General features: G+C 42.4%; 2 protein-coding genes across 2 annotated transcripts; both read left to right on the forward strand.

Annotated features, from left to right (window-relative positions):
- Positions 1 to 3,981: 3,981 nt before the first annotated feature.
- Positions 3,982 to 5,003, forward strand: LOC110150585 (olfactory receptor 2AT4). The gene has a single exon (XM_020913595.2). The coding sequence runs from the start codon at positions 4,022 to 4,024 to the stop codon at positions 4,991 to 4,993; it is 972 nt and encodes a 323-aa protein (XP_020769254.2). The 5' UTR covers positions 3,982 to 4,021; the 3' UTR covers positions 4,994 to 5,003.
- Positions 5,004 to 14,253: 9,250 nt separating this feature from the next.
- On the forward strand, positions 14,254 to 15,353 carry LOC110150576 (olfactory receptor 2AT4-like). Its single transcript, XM_020913590.2, is given in 2 exon segments — positions 14,254 to 14,635; positions 14,637 to 15,353. Coding segments are annotated over 2 exon segments (966 nt in total). The 5' UTR covers positions 14,254 to 14,386.
- The last annotated feature ends 1,268 nt before the right edge of the window (positions 15,354 to 16,621 follow it).

Raw genomic sequence — 16,621 nt, forward strand, 5'->3', positions numbered from 1 at the left:
ACATAGTAGGAATTATCCTACTGGCTGTTGTGAGACCAGTTAGGAAAACAGGAATCAAACTGCTTTGTTAGTGATAAAATTCTGGGACCCATGAGGATGGTTAATGACGCTGTTTTCATTAGCTGCAAAGCCAAGGGCCAAGTCCCCCACTCCACCCTAGGAAGTGTTCCCAGTGGGCAGATGTGGGGTCCCATTGGGGAGCCAACTTGAAGGAGAGCACCCCCACAGGGCCTGGCTCTGGGCTTTAATGGGCCGTGGCTCGGCTCCAACCTGGCTCTTTCCCCAGGGCCAAGTGTGGTGACTCCACAGAAGACGCCAAGGTGGATCAGGCACAGCAGGTGAGCTGGGCTGGGAAGGGAGTGTTCAGAAGGGAGAAAAGTCTGGGGTGGATGGGCAGGCAGTTTCAGGGAAGCCAGAAGCCCAGGCGTACACCCGTGCTGTGCTGGCATCCAGATCCCCGTGTGCACACATAGTCTGACCGTGTGACCCTGGGTCAGCCACCTTGGCAGGACAGACAGGGATGTGCAACAAGCAAGAGGCCGATGGTCTTGTAATAGTTTCTCACAAGGAAGCAAGGCTGAGGATGGTAAAAGAAATGGGAATATTCAACAAGGTGACCGTCAACACTGTGAGTCATAGGGAGTTCAGAGAGGGAAAGTGAAAGAGGGAGGGCCAGAATGGAAACCCAGGTCTTTCTAATTCCAGGTGATAAACCCAAACTCTATAATTCACACCTATTCTCCTTTTCTGTGGGAATAGCACAGGGTAGGGGAAATACAAGAGAACGGCATGGATTTGGGAGTTGTAGAGATGTACAATGACACAACTATAAAGAATGAGGCATGCACCAGGACCTTAATAAATGGGAGAACCTTACTCTCTCTAGAGTCTTAGGCCAAGAGTCATTCAGCTCAGACCCTTTGTGGGGCCAGATCCAGAGGGGACACTAAAAAGTGTGTATTGAGTTGGAGGAGATCATCTCTCCCAAGTTGCTCATTTTGCAGATGGGAAGACTAAGGCCTCGAGGCTCAAAGTCACGGCAAGCAAGGGGCCAGGACTCTGGGTTGCCAGGCAGGGCTCAGCCTTTTGCCAGCAGGCTGACTCCAGAACAACCTCTGCTCTCTCCCCTCACCAGCCTTGAACAAATACCTGTTCTTCTCCAACCCTCAGTTTCTCCTTTGTTGAACGGGCATAACCACTCCATGGCAAGATTGCATGATGGGAAGAGAAATGCATGGTGTCAGGTTGGACGTTCAGTGATTGGTTTTTCTGTTCTCTGTTCCCTCCAGCACTGTAACTGGCTCATAGATAATCTTGACCAAAGAAATGATCTTCTAATAATGTTTAGTGTCCTTAAGTCCTAAAAACACCCCCTGAAATATGTATTCAAAATAAAATCATTTAATCTAAATCACAAAATAAATGTAAAGGATTCCAAAACTTTTCCGATTTTTGCTGTGTTGTTACATCAAATGATGATTTTTTAAAATATCAAATGCTAAATTATTTCACAAACATTTTTTCATACTGTTATCTAGCTAGCACCCTAAACACGTTTTGTTGGTTTGTTGCATAGGCCAACTCTGCCAAGCAGAAGTTTAGGGGAGGAAAGTGTGTCAGTGCCTTTAGGATGAGCAAATAAACATCAACTTACTGATCTGTCTTGTGGCCCCAAGTAGATGAAGCAGCCTGGACTCATTGCTTATCTATCCTGGACTCAAAGTGATAACACAACCCTGTTGATGGTCTAATTCTGGTTCTGTCATTAACTTACTGTGTGACCATGGGCAAATCACAGCCTGCTTCTTAGCCCCATACCTTTTTTGTTCTCTGCATATAAGAAAAGGGTTAGACTAAAACTATTTATTGCTAATGATCCTTTCATTCTAATTTTATGAGTGAGTAGCAAAACACAGTCAGTTGGGAAACTGCATTCTGGCCTGTCTCTGGAACCCCAAGTTCCTGAGAAGGGTGCTGGTGCTTCATTAAATAGAAAATCAGGCCTAGTTACAACCCTGGGCTTCCAGTCTGATGGAACCACAGACACATAAACAGAGAAGAGACAATCCAGTGTGATCATAGTGATGTCCAAAAAAAGCACATGAACAGTGAGAGCTAGCTGAGATCAACAAAGACCTCTTGGAGGAGGGAACACTAGAGCTTAGTTTGGAAAAAGGATGAGACAAGAGCAAGGAGTTGCCATTTGACAATAGAGTCAGGAGAAATAAGGCTATAAGAAGATAAGCTTTAAATGGAGGCAAAGGGATCATCTCTCACGAAAAATCCTTAATGAATACTGGATGGGAGCTTGGACACTGGGTTTAAGACCTACCTCTACTATGAACTGTCAGTTGACCTTAAGAAAACAGTTTCCGGACTTCAGACTCAGTATGTCTCCCCCACTTAAAAGAAATGAGCCAGAGGAGGGAGAAGGAGTTAGACTTGATGGCTCTGAATTTTTGCCCCTCAAACCCCAACTCAGTTTAACTCAGTGACATTCAATCCAAAATTGACTTCTCTGAGCTCTTACAACATGCAAGAAAATAAAGGTGATTTGCATCATTGGGTGTGAGAGAAACCTGGTGACTGGCTTTGGGAGACTGGATCTGGTCAGCTGAGGGTTCACTCTTTTACAGAAAGGTGCAGGAGTTTTTGCTTTTCTGCTTGGTTAATGGAGGCCAACCTCTAGAACATTTTTTTTTTCTTTCAAGGAAGACTTCACAAAGGAGTGGCCTATTTCTGGTGTCTTTTACGAAGACATTTTACCAGCCTTCACCCGCTTACACATCATCCCGCCCTCCACACTTAAGAAACTTAAGAACAATTTGGAATTTAGGGTTGTTGTTGACAGTATCACCTAAGAAAAGGAGATGGAAAGAGAAAATTGTTGCCCAATCTCTCTCCAGATGAAAACTTAAGTTCTAGATTCTCCAGAAGACATAACGTAGAATAAATAGGCTTAGTCTGGCAGTCAGACGTCTGGGTTCTGGTCCTAGCTCTGCTGTGTATTCTCGGGCAAGCTCTTGCCCCTTCTGTCTACAAGGAAAAAAAAAAAAAAACAAAACCTGACTGGACATGTCTAGATTTGGCATTTTTATAATTCGATAGCATGAAAGATATTTTATTAGAAGCAATATCAGGGATGGAGTAATCTCAGAGTCATATTCCCAGAGAAGAAAAGAGCTAGTGATTGTCGGTTCACCTTAGAGGAACCCTCCTCCCTAGAAATCCAACTCATCGCATACTTCTTGCACCTGTGTTTCGCCAGATTACTGAAAAATATATTTGTAATTCACCCAATTTTGCCTAATTGCTGCAGTGGAAGTGTTGGGCTAGTGTGATCTATTATATTCTACACAAAAATGGAAGTACTGACACTTAGCTTAGAAGGAGTCAGGAAGAACCACTATTCGAGACTTACAAGAGAAGAATAAGCTTGATAACTATGTGAACAATAGCATGTTGCAAAGAACCTTGGAGAAAGCAGTCCTTCCAAAGCAACATGGTGGAACTTTTGAGTGCAAAAGAAGAGGCATGAGTTCAAGGACTTGACTTAAGAGAACTGACATCCCAAACTAGATACATAAAATCTAAGATGAAGACTAACAGAAATCTTTCCAGAGAGTTTTTCACAATCATAATTCAACAATCAACTGTTTACATCTGATTATCCTAGTAAAATGTAAAGTCTAAGAAAATAGGGACTTTGCCTGCCTTCTCCATTTTCATCACTGTGTCAACTGAACACGGCGAGTCTTTCATTTGGTAGGTTATTGGTTAATTAATAATTAGTTTGACAAAAGAAAGGAGGTAGAAGTTTTGGGTTCACATAGTAGGAGTTAATACCACAACCTACTAATCAGTCCTCAAGAGCTGGTTGTAATATTACCTTTATATTTTGACTAGAGTGTAAATATTGAAGATTTCTCATTCCAGAATCCTTTGATTCTATTGTTTCCAGATATCCCAGTGCCCAGATGTTCCAGCTGCCCATCTCCCATAAATACAGCTCTGGCTCACCATGGAGGCCACAACCTGTAATGGATCACTGGGTGGCTCACCAGTCTTCTACCTGGTGGGCATCCCCTCCCTGCCAGAGTCCCTCTTCCTCCCTGTGTTTTTAATTTTTCTCCTTTTATACCTTCTCATCCTCACGGGTAATGCCCTGATCCTGGTGGCTGTGGTGGCAGAGCCCAGCCTCCACAAGCCCATGTACTTCTTCCTGATCAACCTCTCAGCCCTGGACATCCTCTTCACCACAACCACTGTCCCCAAGATGCTGTCCCTATTCCTGTTTGGGGACCATTTTCTCAGCTTTACTTCCTGCTTATTGCAGATGTACCTCTTCCAAAGCTTTACATGCTCTGAAGCCTTCATCCTGGTGGTCATGGCCTATGACCGCTATGTGGCTATCTGCCGCCCACTGCACTACCCTGTGCTCATGACCCCACAGACCAATGCTGCCCTGGCAGCCAGTGCCTGGCTCACTGCCCTCCTTCTGCCCATCCCAGCAGTGGTGAAGACCTCCCAGATGGCATATGACAACATTGCTAGAATCTACCACTGCTTCTGTGATCATCTGGCTCTAGTTCAAGCCTCCTGCTCTGACACCGCCCCGCAGACCCTCATGGGCTTCTGCATCGCCATGGTGGTGTCCTTCCTGCCCCTTCTCCTGGTGCTTCTCTCCTATGCTCACATCCTGGCCTCAGTGCTTCACATCAGCTCCCGAGAAGGACGCTCCAAAGCCTTCTCCACCTGCAGCTCCCACCTCCTGGTGGTTGGCACTTACTACTCATCCATTGCCATAGCCTATGTGGCCTACAGGGCTGACCTGCCCCTTGACTTCCACATCATGGGCAACGTGGCATATGCTATTCTCACGCCAATCCTCAATCCCCTCATTTACACTCTAAGAAACAAGGATGTCAAGGCAGCCATTACCAAAATCACACATCTTAAGACACAGGCTGGAATAGGAGCCCTTGACCTTTAGATGCAGCTAATTCTGCTCTCAGGATACCAATAACAGTGCCCAGCACAGATTGTTGTTGTTGTTGAATTGCTAAGTCGTGTCTGACTCTTTGCAACACTATGGACTGTAGCCTGCCAGGCTCCTCTGTCCATGAGATTTCCCAGACAAGAATTCTGGAGTGGGTTGCCATTTCCTTCTCTGAGGGAAATTCCCAACCCAGGGATTGAATCCGCATCTCTTGCATTGGCAGACGAATTCTTTCTCTCTGAGCCACCAGGGAAGACCCCACAGATTAACAACTCAATAAATATTCTTGAGTAAATAAATCAGTAAATATAGAATGGTAAAAGAAAATTCTGTTGAGCAGTCAACTTCAACAGTGGTTGTCATATTTTGGTCCAGGGCTTTCCCCCTAGTGCAATGGAATAATGTTCATCTTTATATGATATCTTGCACTGTATAAGAATTTCACTTCTTCATATGAAGCTTTTTCTTTTTTAAAAAAAAAATCTGCATGGCAAAAAAATCTTTATAAGCAAAGTCAAAAAACAAAAGACTTACATCACAGGGAAAGGGCAAATATCTAAAATAGATAAAGAGTTCTGGAGAAGGAACTGGCAGTCCACTCCAGTATTCTTGCCTGGAGAATCCCATGAACAGAGGAGCCTGGTGAGCTACAGTCCATGGTGGGGTGGGGGGGTCACAAAGAGTCAGACATGACTGAGCGATAACATACTTACCTACCTCCTGAATTTTTAGAAGAAAAATCTAACATACAAATATAAAAGTGGGAAAAATATATGAAAAGATAGGTTACCAGAGAAACACAGTGGTCTTTAAACAATGAAAAAGTAGTCTACTGTATTAAAATACTGTATAAAAAGAATACAAATTAAAACTACAGTGTGAATTTCCCTAGTGGTCCAGTGGTTAAGAATCTGCCTGCCAGTGCAGAGGACTTGGGTTTGAACCCTGGTCTGGGAAGATTTCACATGCTGCAGGGCAACTAAACCCATGTGCCACAACTACTGAGTCTATGTGCTCCAACTACTGAAGCCGATGAGTTCTAGAGTCCATACTTCACAACAAGAAAGCCGCAGCAATAAGAAATTTCTGCACTGCAACTAGAGAGTATCTCCTCACTGCTCACCACAACTAGAGAAAGCCTGGCACAGCCAAAAATAAATATAAATAGTAAATAAAAAAATTTTAAATTACACTGAAATGCCATTTTCCACATAATCAGATTAACAAAACAATATTTTGGTAATATGCATGTAGAAAATCAGAACTCTTGTAAATTGCTTGTGAGGGTGCAAATTGATAGAGCATTACTGTGATACCCACCAAAAGTACATATACATTTACCGTTTGACCCAGAAATCTCATTTCTAGGAGTCAATCTCGAAGATACATTGGCAATAATTCATTAGGGTACTCATTCATCATTAGGGAACAGGTTGAAAAAAAATTATTTTAAGTATAACGCATCTATAAAAAGGAAGTGATAAAGCTGTATACTGATCTAGGATATGCTAATGGACTTCCCTGGTGGTTCAAATGGTAAAGAATCTGCCTGGAATGCAGGAGACACTGGGTTGGGAAGATCCCCTGGAGAAGGGCATGGTAACCCAGTACAGTACTATTGCCTGGAGAGTCCTATGGCCAGAGGAGCCTGGCGGGCTATGGTCCATAGGGTCGCACCAACTTGGACACAACTGGAGTGACTTTGCACGCATGCGCACAGAAGGATGAAACCTCGAATTAATAAAGATGGTTACCTACAAGGAGAGAGAGGGACAGAGTCGGGGGGACAGGAATAGAAACAATCTGACTTTAGATGTATGTGCAATTTTTATATAATTAAAAGAAATAGAAAATTAAAAACGTGATTCCCTCCTTTTTAAAATAAACAGAAACAGTTGATCTTATATGTCTATCAAATTAATGGCATGATCATTAGGAAAATTACCGTAAGAGTCATCGAAACAGTGCTTTGACTGTACATCCTAAGAGGGATACAATTTAACAACAAGGAAAATCATAACAGCTTAAATTGCATTGAGAAGTCTTTTAAAAAATATGTTACAGTTTTACTTACGAAATTAGATTGAAATTAAATCATTCTATAATCATTTAAAATACTTCATTTTGAAATTATTTGATACTTACAAAAAGTTACAAAGATAGTACAGAGTTTCTACTTACCTTTCATCCAGCTTCCTCTAATTTTAACATCTTACATAATCATGCTGCATTCATCAAAACTACAAAACATGAATCTATATAACACATTATCACTCAAAGTCCATAGTTTACATTAGGGCCTACTCTTGGTATTATATATTATTTTATTTTTTGTATAGACATGCAGTTGTTCCAGCACCATTTTTTAAAGCCTATTCTTCATCATTAAATTGTCTTTGAACTTTTGTCAAATATCAAACTACAGTTGTGTCTATTTCTGGGCTTTCTCTTCAGTTCCATTGGTACATTTATCTGTCCTTTTACCAATACCACGTCATATTGATTACTATAACTTTATACTTAGTGTTGAAATTTGGTAGTGTGAATCTCCCAACTTTGTTCTTCTGTTTTAGAATTGTTTTGACTACTTTATTTCCTTTGCTTTTTGATATACATTTTGGAACTAACTTGCTGGGTTTTGACTGGGATTGTACTGAATCTATGTATTAAATTTGGGATATTTGACATTTTAACAATATCGAGTTTTCCAATTTAATAACATGGATATCTCTTCATTCATGTAGATTTTCTTTGATTTTATTCATCAGGGTTTTGTAGATTTTAGCCTATGGATTGTGCACATATTTTGTTGAGGAAAGAAAGTGAAAGTCACTCAATCGTGTCTGACTCTTTGCAATCCCATGGACTATACAGTTCATGGAATTCTCTAGGCCAGAATACTGGAGGGGTAGCCTTTCCCTTCTTCAGGGGATCTTCCCTACCCAGGGATCAAACCCAGGTCTCCTACATTGCAGGCAGATTCTTTACCAACTGAGCTATGAGGGAAGCCCCACATATCCTGTTAGGTTTATATTTAAGTGTACATTTTGGTTAGTCTGTTAATATGGTGGCCTTTTCATTGATTGGTTTTGAATGTTGAACAGATTCTTAATTCCTGGGATGAACTCCACTTGGTTATGATATATTGTCCTCTATAAATATTGCTAGGTTTGATTTTTTAAAATATTTTGTTTAGGATTTCCACATGAGGGATACTGATCTGCAGTTTTCTATTAATTCCTTTGCCTAGTTTGATATTAGGTTAATATTGGCTGGCCTTATAAAATGAGTTGGAAAGTTTTCTCTCCTCTTCTATAATCTGGAAAACATTATGTAGAATTGGTATTTTTTTTCCTTAAATATTTAGTAGTATTTTCCTATGATATGACCTGTGTCTGGAATTTCCTTTTAGAAAATTTTTTTTCTACAAGATCAATTTCTTTACTAGATGTAGAAGTATGGGTTTTTTTGTGTTTGTTTATTTTTGACTGAATCTTTGTTGCTCTGTGTGGCCTTTTTCTAGTTGTGGAGCATGGCTTTCTCGTGGTGGTGGCTTCTCTTGTTGCAGAGCACAGGCTCTAGGCACTCAGGCTTAGTTGCTCAAGGCATGTGGAATCTTCCCAGACCAGAGATACAATCATATTCCCTGCCTTGGCAGGCAGATTCTTATCCACTGCACCACCTGGGAAGTCCTAGATATAGAAGTTTTAAAATTGTCTGTTTATTCTTGAATGGGTTTTGGTAGTTTGTACCTCTCGAGGAATTTGTCCATTTCATCCACATTATAGAATTTATAGGCATAGAGTTATTTGTAGCAGTCTTTCATTATCCTTTTAAAGTCTGTGATATCTCTTCTTTCATTCTGAATGTTGCTAATTTGTGTCTTCAATTTTTCTTCTTGGTCAATCTGGCTATAGATGTATCAATTTTATCGATTTTTCAAAGAATCAGATTTTAAATTTAAATGTCCATCATAAAATAGCTGGAGGGAAGCTCAGGGAATTCAGTGCTCTATGATGACCTGCGGGGGGGATGGAGGTGTGGGAGGGAGGCTCAAGATGGAGGTGATATATGTATAAATAGAGCTGATTCACTTTGTGGTAGAGCAGAAACTAACACAACATTGTAAAGCAATTATACTCCCAAAAAAAAGAATCAGCCTTTAGTTTTATTGATTCTGCTCAGCTGTTTTTCTGTTTTCTGTTGTATTGATTCTTGCTATAATATTTATAATTTTCTTTCTTTTAAGTACTTTGGGTTTAATTTTATATTCTTTTTCTAGTTTCTTAAAGTGAAGATTAGATTGTTGATATGAGCCTTTTATTCTTTTCCGATATAAGTATTAAACTCTATAAATTTCCCTCTAGCTACTGCTTTCGTAATTCCCTACAAATTTTGAAATATTGTACTTCTCTGTTTTTTTCAACTCAGAATGTGTTTTTAATTTCCCTTGAGGCTTCTTAAATTCTGGAGCACTTACTCAGGCCCATCCACTTGAATAGGGCTTGATTCCAACCTCTGCCTCACCAGCATCATGTGGCTGCTAAACTCTTTCTGCAGCTTTGTAACTTCCCAGCTGCTGTCTTCTGTTTTCTCAAAGTCTTTCCCTATACATGTACACCTGAAGAGTTGGTCCCTGACTTGAAGGGAATTTGTACAGATTTTGAAGGGCCTTCCCTGCAGTACTATCCTCCCCAGTATTTTGCCTTTTAATTTCCAGCCCTTTCGGTAATCCAAATTCCAACTTGTATCTCCTCAGTTTATTAGGACTTTATTTTTCTAATTGAGCTCTATTCTTCAGTCCTGCAAATTGGGAAATGCCCTCAGGTAAAAATCTCCGATCGTGTGGAAATTACTTCATGAGCTTTCCTATTTTCAAGGATCACAGTCTTTCAAGGTCTCTGAAGCCTTCAAACAATTGTTTTACATATTTTATCCAGCTTTTACAGTTGTTTTTGGCATGAGGTTTAGTTCCAAAGAAGGTACTCTGTCATAGGCAATACTTAAAAGTCCTCTTTGAGTTTTTGCACTATTGGTAGGAGAAACACAGTGCAGACCCTAGGATTTTAGAGTGAACTATGTGGGGTTTTTTTTTTTTTTTCCTGCTGATAACTGTTTTCCTTTTGAGAAACAGTCCCTGGTCCTAGTGCAGCCAAAAGCCTGAAAAGAAACACTAAAGGACTATGGGTCCCAAGCTGACCCTTACAAACTGGGTATTAATTTGAACAAACAAAATATAAAATTGGATATGTACAAAAACATCCCACTGTCAAGTGGGAAGTCAGGTAATAAACATTATATTAGCTCAAGCAGAACTTGAAGGCACAAGACAGTTGCATGAGTGGGTGGCTCAGACTTCCAAGATGCACCATCTTGCAATATTGATATCTTCCCATCAACTCTGACATAGGGCCTCATGGGAAGTTCCCTATAATCAACTCTCCCAAGAAGAAAGAAATCAGGCTTGATTCACAAACAGTTCTTCCCAATATGCTGAGACTACTCAAACATGGACTGCTGCTATATTACAGCCCATTCAGGAAGGCCCTGAAGGATCAACAGGAAGATGAATCCTGTCAGTGGGCAGAACCTTTGCCAGTGCCTCTTGTCTTTCACCTGGTAGGTTCATCTCACCTGGAAGGTAAAATGGAAAGAGGTTTGGATCTATACAAGTTTATGAGCAATGGCTAATCTTTGCTGGGATATGAAGTAACTTAGAGCAAGGTAACAGGTTTGGTGAAGAAGAGATCTAGAGAGATTTAAGGCAATAGGCTTCTGAGAAAGGCCTCAAACTGTGAAGATATTTTTGTCCCAGTGTGACAATTTACCAAAGGGAACTCATGGTGAGAAAACTCTCTAAGATCAGCAAAAGTAGGCAAAATCAGATACACAAGATGACCCATTCATGAATATCAGTCAGACTTATAATGAGAATGAAGGTTATACCATTGGCATAAAGTTTGAGGCCCCTGAGAGCTGTTAATAATGTTCTAATCATTACCAGCAAAGCCTAGGGACAAATCCTACCTCACTCTTCATGTATGCTCTAGATGATGCCAGGGAGTTTATTCCTGAGGGATGGCGGGTCCTCAAGGGAGCACCATCTTGAAGAAAATAACCCCAGGAGGCCTACCTGAAAGCAGGGAGCCGAGGGTTTAATAGGTCATGGCTCAGCCTCTAACAAGTCTTCACATGGAGACACAACAGGACCCATCAGTATGGACCAGCTTAACAGGTAAGCAGGACCAGGGATGAAGCGTCCAGAGACAGGCAGAGAAAACTGGGACCAGCAGACAAGGGTAGAGAAGCCAGGGTGTATGAACTTGGGCCAGGGATCAGGGAGACTGGCTGGGTGCGAACAAGAGGCAGGAGCCCAGAATATGGGTTGGCTGTGCACACGTGGGTTGTGAGACCTTGGGCCACACATTCTGACAGGTCCAGGCAAAGGAGGACTCTTACATGTGGGGTTCAAACCACATCCTCATCAAATTATTTCCTCCCATAGGAAATCAAGGCTGATGGAGCAGTAACCATTGGAAACACGAGGGCACTCTGCGTGCTTACCTGCTCCAGGCTCTTGTGTAGCATTGTCTAAACGTTCTCTTCGCATTCTCTCCACAAGGACACAACAATCTCGGAAGGTCACAAATGAGGGAAATGAGTTCAGACAGAGAAAAGTGACTTGCCCAAGGTCACACAACTGCAGGTACGAGCTGGGATGGGACTCCAGTCCTTTCTGTCTCATAAGTGCATATTCTTGACCACTAAGGCCCACAGGACAGAGGAAGGTAAAGCCCCTGGCTGGTAGCAGGTACTCAGGAGAGGTGGGAGAGCCATGTGACATGACTCTGCCAGACACAGAGTGGACACTCGGGAAAGGGTTCATTGGATTGGAAGCCCCTCAGAGATTTTCTCTAAACCTCTCACTACACAGATGAGAAAACCAAGTCTCAGGGACCCAGAGTCACAGCAAGCAAGTAGCAGAGCTGGTCGAGGAGCCAGGACTCCTGGTTGCAAGGTGGAGTTCTTTAACAGCAGTCTGCCTCCTAACCATCTCTGCTCTCACCCCTCGCCAGCTGGGACCTTGAACAAGGGCCTGTCTTTCTCCAGTCCTTGGTTTCCCATTTGCTGAGGGGCGTAACCACTCCCTGAAAGGGCTGGATGAAGGAGGAGATGATGTCCATCAAGTGCAGCATCAGGTTGGACACTCAGTGATTGGTCTTTCTGTCCTTCCCTGTCCCCACCTGCACTGTAACTCTCTCATAGACAGTCCCACCAGGGAGGACCTTCTGGGGCAAATTCTGTGCCCCATTAGTCCCTAAAGCACAGGATGGCATCACTCAGATGTAGTGTGTAATCTAAAGCAAAATAAGAGCCCTAACCTATAAAATAAATGTAAGAAAATTCAACCAAATTTGGATATTCCCTTTGATGGGCTAGTTGAATGGTGCTTTGAAAGATAAAATGCCAAGTTCTTTCATAAAGTACTTTTGGTGTCCCTGTTTGGCTGCTGTCCCATGCCTATTGGATGGTCCAGTACCACCTGCAATAAAAAGCCATGTCCCACCCCTCCACTGAGGTATCAGCATCCCTCCTTCATCGTCTAAGCAGTGAGACAGAAGGGATGAGAGTGGGTAGCAGTGGGATGAGAGTGGTAGCAAAACTGATGGCCTTCTAGGGCCCCACTGGCCTCCCCTCTCAGCCTTTCTGCCCCTCAGATCCCCTGCTCTGCCTCACCCGGGACTGCAGACATGACTGCCTGTCTGAGAGCAAAAATGTCCATGGTAGTGCAAAACAGGTTCACTTTTTTTTGCTAGATCCTGGGGTCTGATTTTTGGAATATTATTTTAAAGGAAGATTTGCATTGCCAGATACTAGTTCTTAGTGCTTATCCCATAGCGACTCAAGATAAAAACTTGAATTATAAAGTTGTCTGATTATCAATGAAAAAGTGGGAAGGGAAACAGAAAACCTTGGTCTTAATATGGTCTCCCCTGAAAAGCTGAACTTCTGGATTCCCCAGGAGACATGGGAAGTAGAAGAGTCCTGTCCCAGGAATCAAAGACCTGAGTTCTGGGGATGACTCTGCATCCAGTGCCATTGGTACCTGGGAAAGTTCCTGCCCTTTTTGTGCTTGCCTTCAGGAGGAAAACTGGTTAGATCTGAAAATGAAAGGTTTTTTCCAGCTTTTTCATTGATGGTTTTATGCATAAGAGGTGTTTCAAGAAGAAATTAGAGGCGACTCTAGGAAAAGTGTGGGGCCCTGCTCACAGAATCATCAGGATCAACATGGACTTGCTTGCAATGGGAACAGGGATTGTTTAGCCCAAGGGGCAAGTATCAAGTAGATGGCAAATCAGTATTTCTCTTAATTCAATCCCCCCAGATCTATGAAAACACTTCCTCCTGATTCCTTCTTGGCGGGGGGTAGGGGGCTTCTTTGGCCTTGGAGCAGCCATTGCAAGCAAACCTCCAGTTCCTCTCCATCTAAAATGCTTCTCAAGCAATGACCAGGGACAGAGAAGCCCGGTGGAGAGTGGGTGTGCCAAACAGGAGTTTGAGCTGAGCTGCATGCAGCAGAGAGGCAAGTTCAAGAGTAACACAGATATACTCCCTGGATTCTCTGTTGCTGCCCAGTTGCAGGAGAATCTATGCTCAGTTCCGACTCCAGTCAGGAATGGCTCTTTCCGCCAAAGGCATTTTCAGTGTCACTCCCATCACTGCAATGTGACAAAGAGCCCCACATCCAGAGACAGAAAAGGGAGTACTCAACTTAGAGACAGGCAGAACCACTGCATCCAGCAAACAAGGGAGAGGGAGCCATTCCTGGTCAATAATCATGATGAGAAGATAGAATGTTGCTATAAACTTTAGAGAAATCAGGCCTCCCTAGCAAGGTGGTGACAAAGATGTCACTTTTTAAAAAACTTAAAAGCAATGCCAAAGAGAAAGGAGATCAAGGACATGGTTTAAGAGACTCAACATCCCTGAAGGATCATATGCGACATGGACGGGGGGACCAACAGAGTTCTTCCACAACATTTAGCACAACTGAAATTAAATAATTATGTGATTCTTTGCTTAATGTCTTTCTCTACCACTGAAATTTCAGCTCCATTAAGTTAGAGAACTTCTTTGTTTTGTTCAACTTGTTATATACTCAGCATGTAACACATGGTTTGGTATATCGTAGGTAATTTTGCCACATTATTTTTTAAAAGGAAAAAGGGAATTCTGGGAGAGGATGAAGACAGAGCCCATCATGTCTCTTCTAGTGTTGGTTACATTATACAGTGATCACTCTGTAATTCATATTCCAAATCACCGATTGTTCTGGTTTCCAAGTGCTCCCACTGCCCACTTCCTGGGCATCCAGCTTAAACCATCATGGAGACTATAGCCTGTAATGAATCAGAGGGGTCATGGACCATCTTCTACCTTATGGGCATCCCTTCTCTGCCGAAATCCCTCTTCCTTCCTATCTTCTTCATCTTTCTCCTCCTCTACCTGCTCATCCTGGTGGGAAATACCCTGATCCTGGTGGCTGTGGTGACAGAGCCCAACCTCCACAAGCCCATGTACTTCTTCTTGATCAACCTCTCAGCCCTGGACATCCTCTTCACCACAACAACTGTCCCCTAAGATGCTGTCCTTATTCTTGCATGGGGATCACTACCTCAGTTTCTCTGCCTGCTTCCTACAGATGTACCTCTTCCACAGTTTCTCCTGCTCTGAAGCCTTCATCCTGGTGGTCATGGCCTATGACCGCTATGTGGCTATCTGCCGCCCACTGCACTACCCTGTGCTCATGACCCCACAGACCAATGCTGCCCTGGCAGCCAGTGCCTGGCTCACTGCCCTCCTTCTGCCCATCCCAGCAGTGGTGCAGACCTCGCACATGACTTTTGAAAACATCGCTCACATTTACCACTGCTTCTGTGACCACTTAGCTGTGGTCCAGGCCTCCTGCTCTGACACCACACCCCAGACCTTCATGGGCTTCTGCATCGCCATGGTGGTGTCCTTCCTGCCCCTTCTCCTGGTGCTTCTCTCCTATGCCCACATCCTGGCCTCAGTGCTTCGCATCAGCTCCCGAGAAGGACGGTCAAAAGCCTTCTCCACCTGCAGCTCCCACCTCCTGGTGGTTGGCACTTACTACTCATCCATTGCCATAGCCTACGTGGCCTACAGGGCTGACCTGCCTCTTGACTTCCACATCATGGGCAATGTGGTGTATGCTATTCTCACACCTGTCCTCAACCCTCTCATCTACACACTGAGGAATAAGGATGTCAAGACAGCCATCGCCAAAATGGCATGTCCCTGGAACCCAAATAATTCTGCAAAACCCTGATTGATAGTGAACTTTATTTTCTCACAAACACCAATAACAATAGAGGTAAAATTGGACAATTCAGATAGCCAAATAATTAGAACAATAATTCTTAAAATACAGTCCTAGGTATTCTTCCATTGTAACAAAATAATGATTTTCTTCCCATAATTCACAGACAAAATAGATTGGGCTTTTCAATTTTTAAGCTGTGACTCCCAAATTTCACAAGATTTGTGGTCACATTTCCATTAATTCAAACAATTTTGATTCTCAGAGACTGAAGTATTTGACTAGAAAGAAATTCAGTTTTTTCCCTTGTAGAGCTTCTAATATTTCTAAATGCCCCCAGGATTGCTGACACATAGATATGAATCAGCCTTGCCCTTTTTGCTGGAGTAGTAACTTAGAAATCCTCTTCAAGGAAAATGTCTGAAACTGCTATCATCTCAATTCTCATTTCCTGAAAATACACTGACCAATGTGTCAATACCAGTCATGCAGGAAATTTACCACTGGTGTCTAGGCCTTCATAGTGTCCTGAAAGCAGAGTATACCCTTCCTTGAGCTGATGCTTAGGCAAGAAGTATTCCTTAGCAAACCTGTACAGGCACCAAAGCATTGCATCCATAACAACAAGAGGTAAGTCGTTTTCTCTTATTAGTAGCATGCGGTGTCCAGGACCTGCACTCTTGCTCACAATACAGCCGTAGGTATTCTTCCTGGCCCTAGACGCCAGCCCAAGCTCTTTATTCCCTTTCCCTATGCCAAATTTCCTCTTGAAGAATATTTTCCACCTATCACCTCACCTGCTAATTGACACAGTCTCTCTGTATCTCCTATTTTAAAAAAAGTAATTTCAACTTTTGTGCATCAAATGACACTATCGGGAGAATAAAAAGACAATCCACAATGGGGAAAAATATTCATAAATCAAGGAATTAACATCCAAAATATATTAAGAACTCCTACCACTCAAAACAACAACAGCAACACCCAATTTAGAAAATGGGCAAAATATTTGAATAGACATTTCTCTGAAGAAGACATAAATATGTCAAATAAGCCCATGAAAAGATGCTTGACATTACCATCTATCTGGCAAGTCAAAACCATAATGAGATAGCACTTCTACCCACTAGGATGGATATTATCCAAAAATGGAAAATAGCAAGTGTTAGAGAGAACGTGGTGCAATTGGAAAGCTTGAAAAAAAAATTATGCAGCCACTGTGGAAAACAATATGATAGTTCCTCAAGAAATTAAATATAGAGTTAATGAATGATCCA

Source organism: Odocoileus virginianus, chromosome 10 (assembly GCF_023699985.2).
Source record: "Odocoileus virginianus isolate 20LAN1187 ecotype Illinois chromosome 10, Ovbor_1.2, whole genome shotgun sequence".
Classification (NCBI taxonomy): Eukaryota; Metazoa; Chordata; class Mammalia; order Artiodactyla; family Cervidae; genus Odocoileus; species Odocoileus virginianus.

Coding starts and splice junctions, on each gene's coding strand:
- LOC110150585 (XM_020913595.2), top strand. CDS start 4,022: ATGGAGGCCACAACCTGTAATGGATCACTGGGTGGCTCACCAGTCTTC.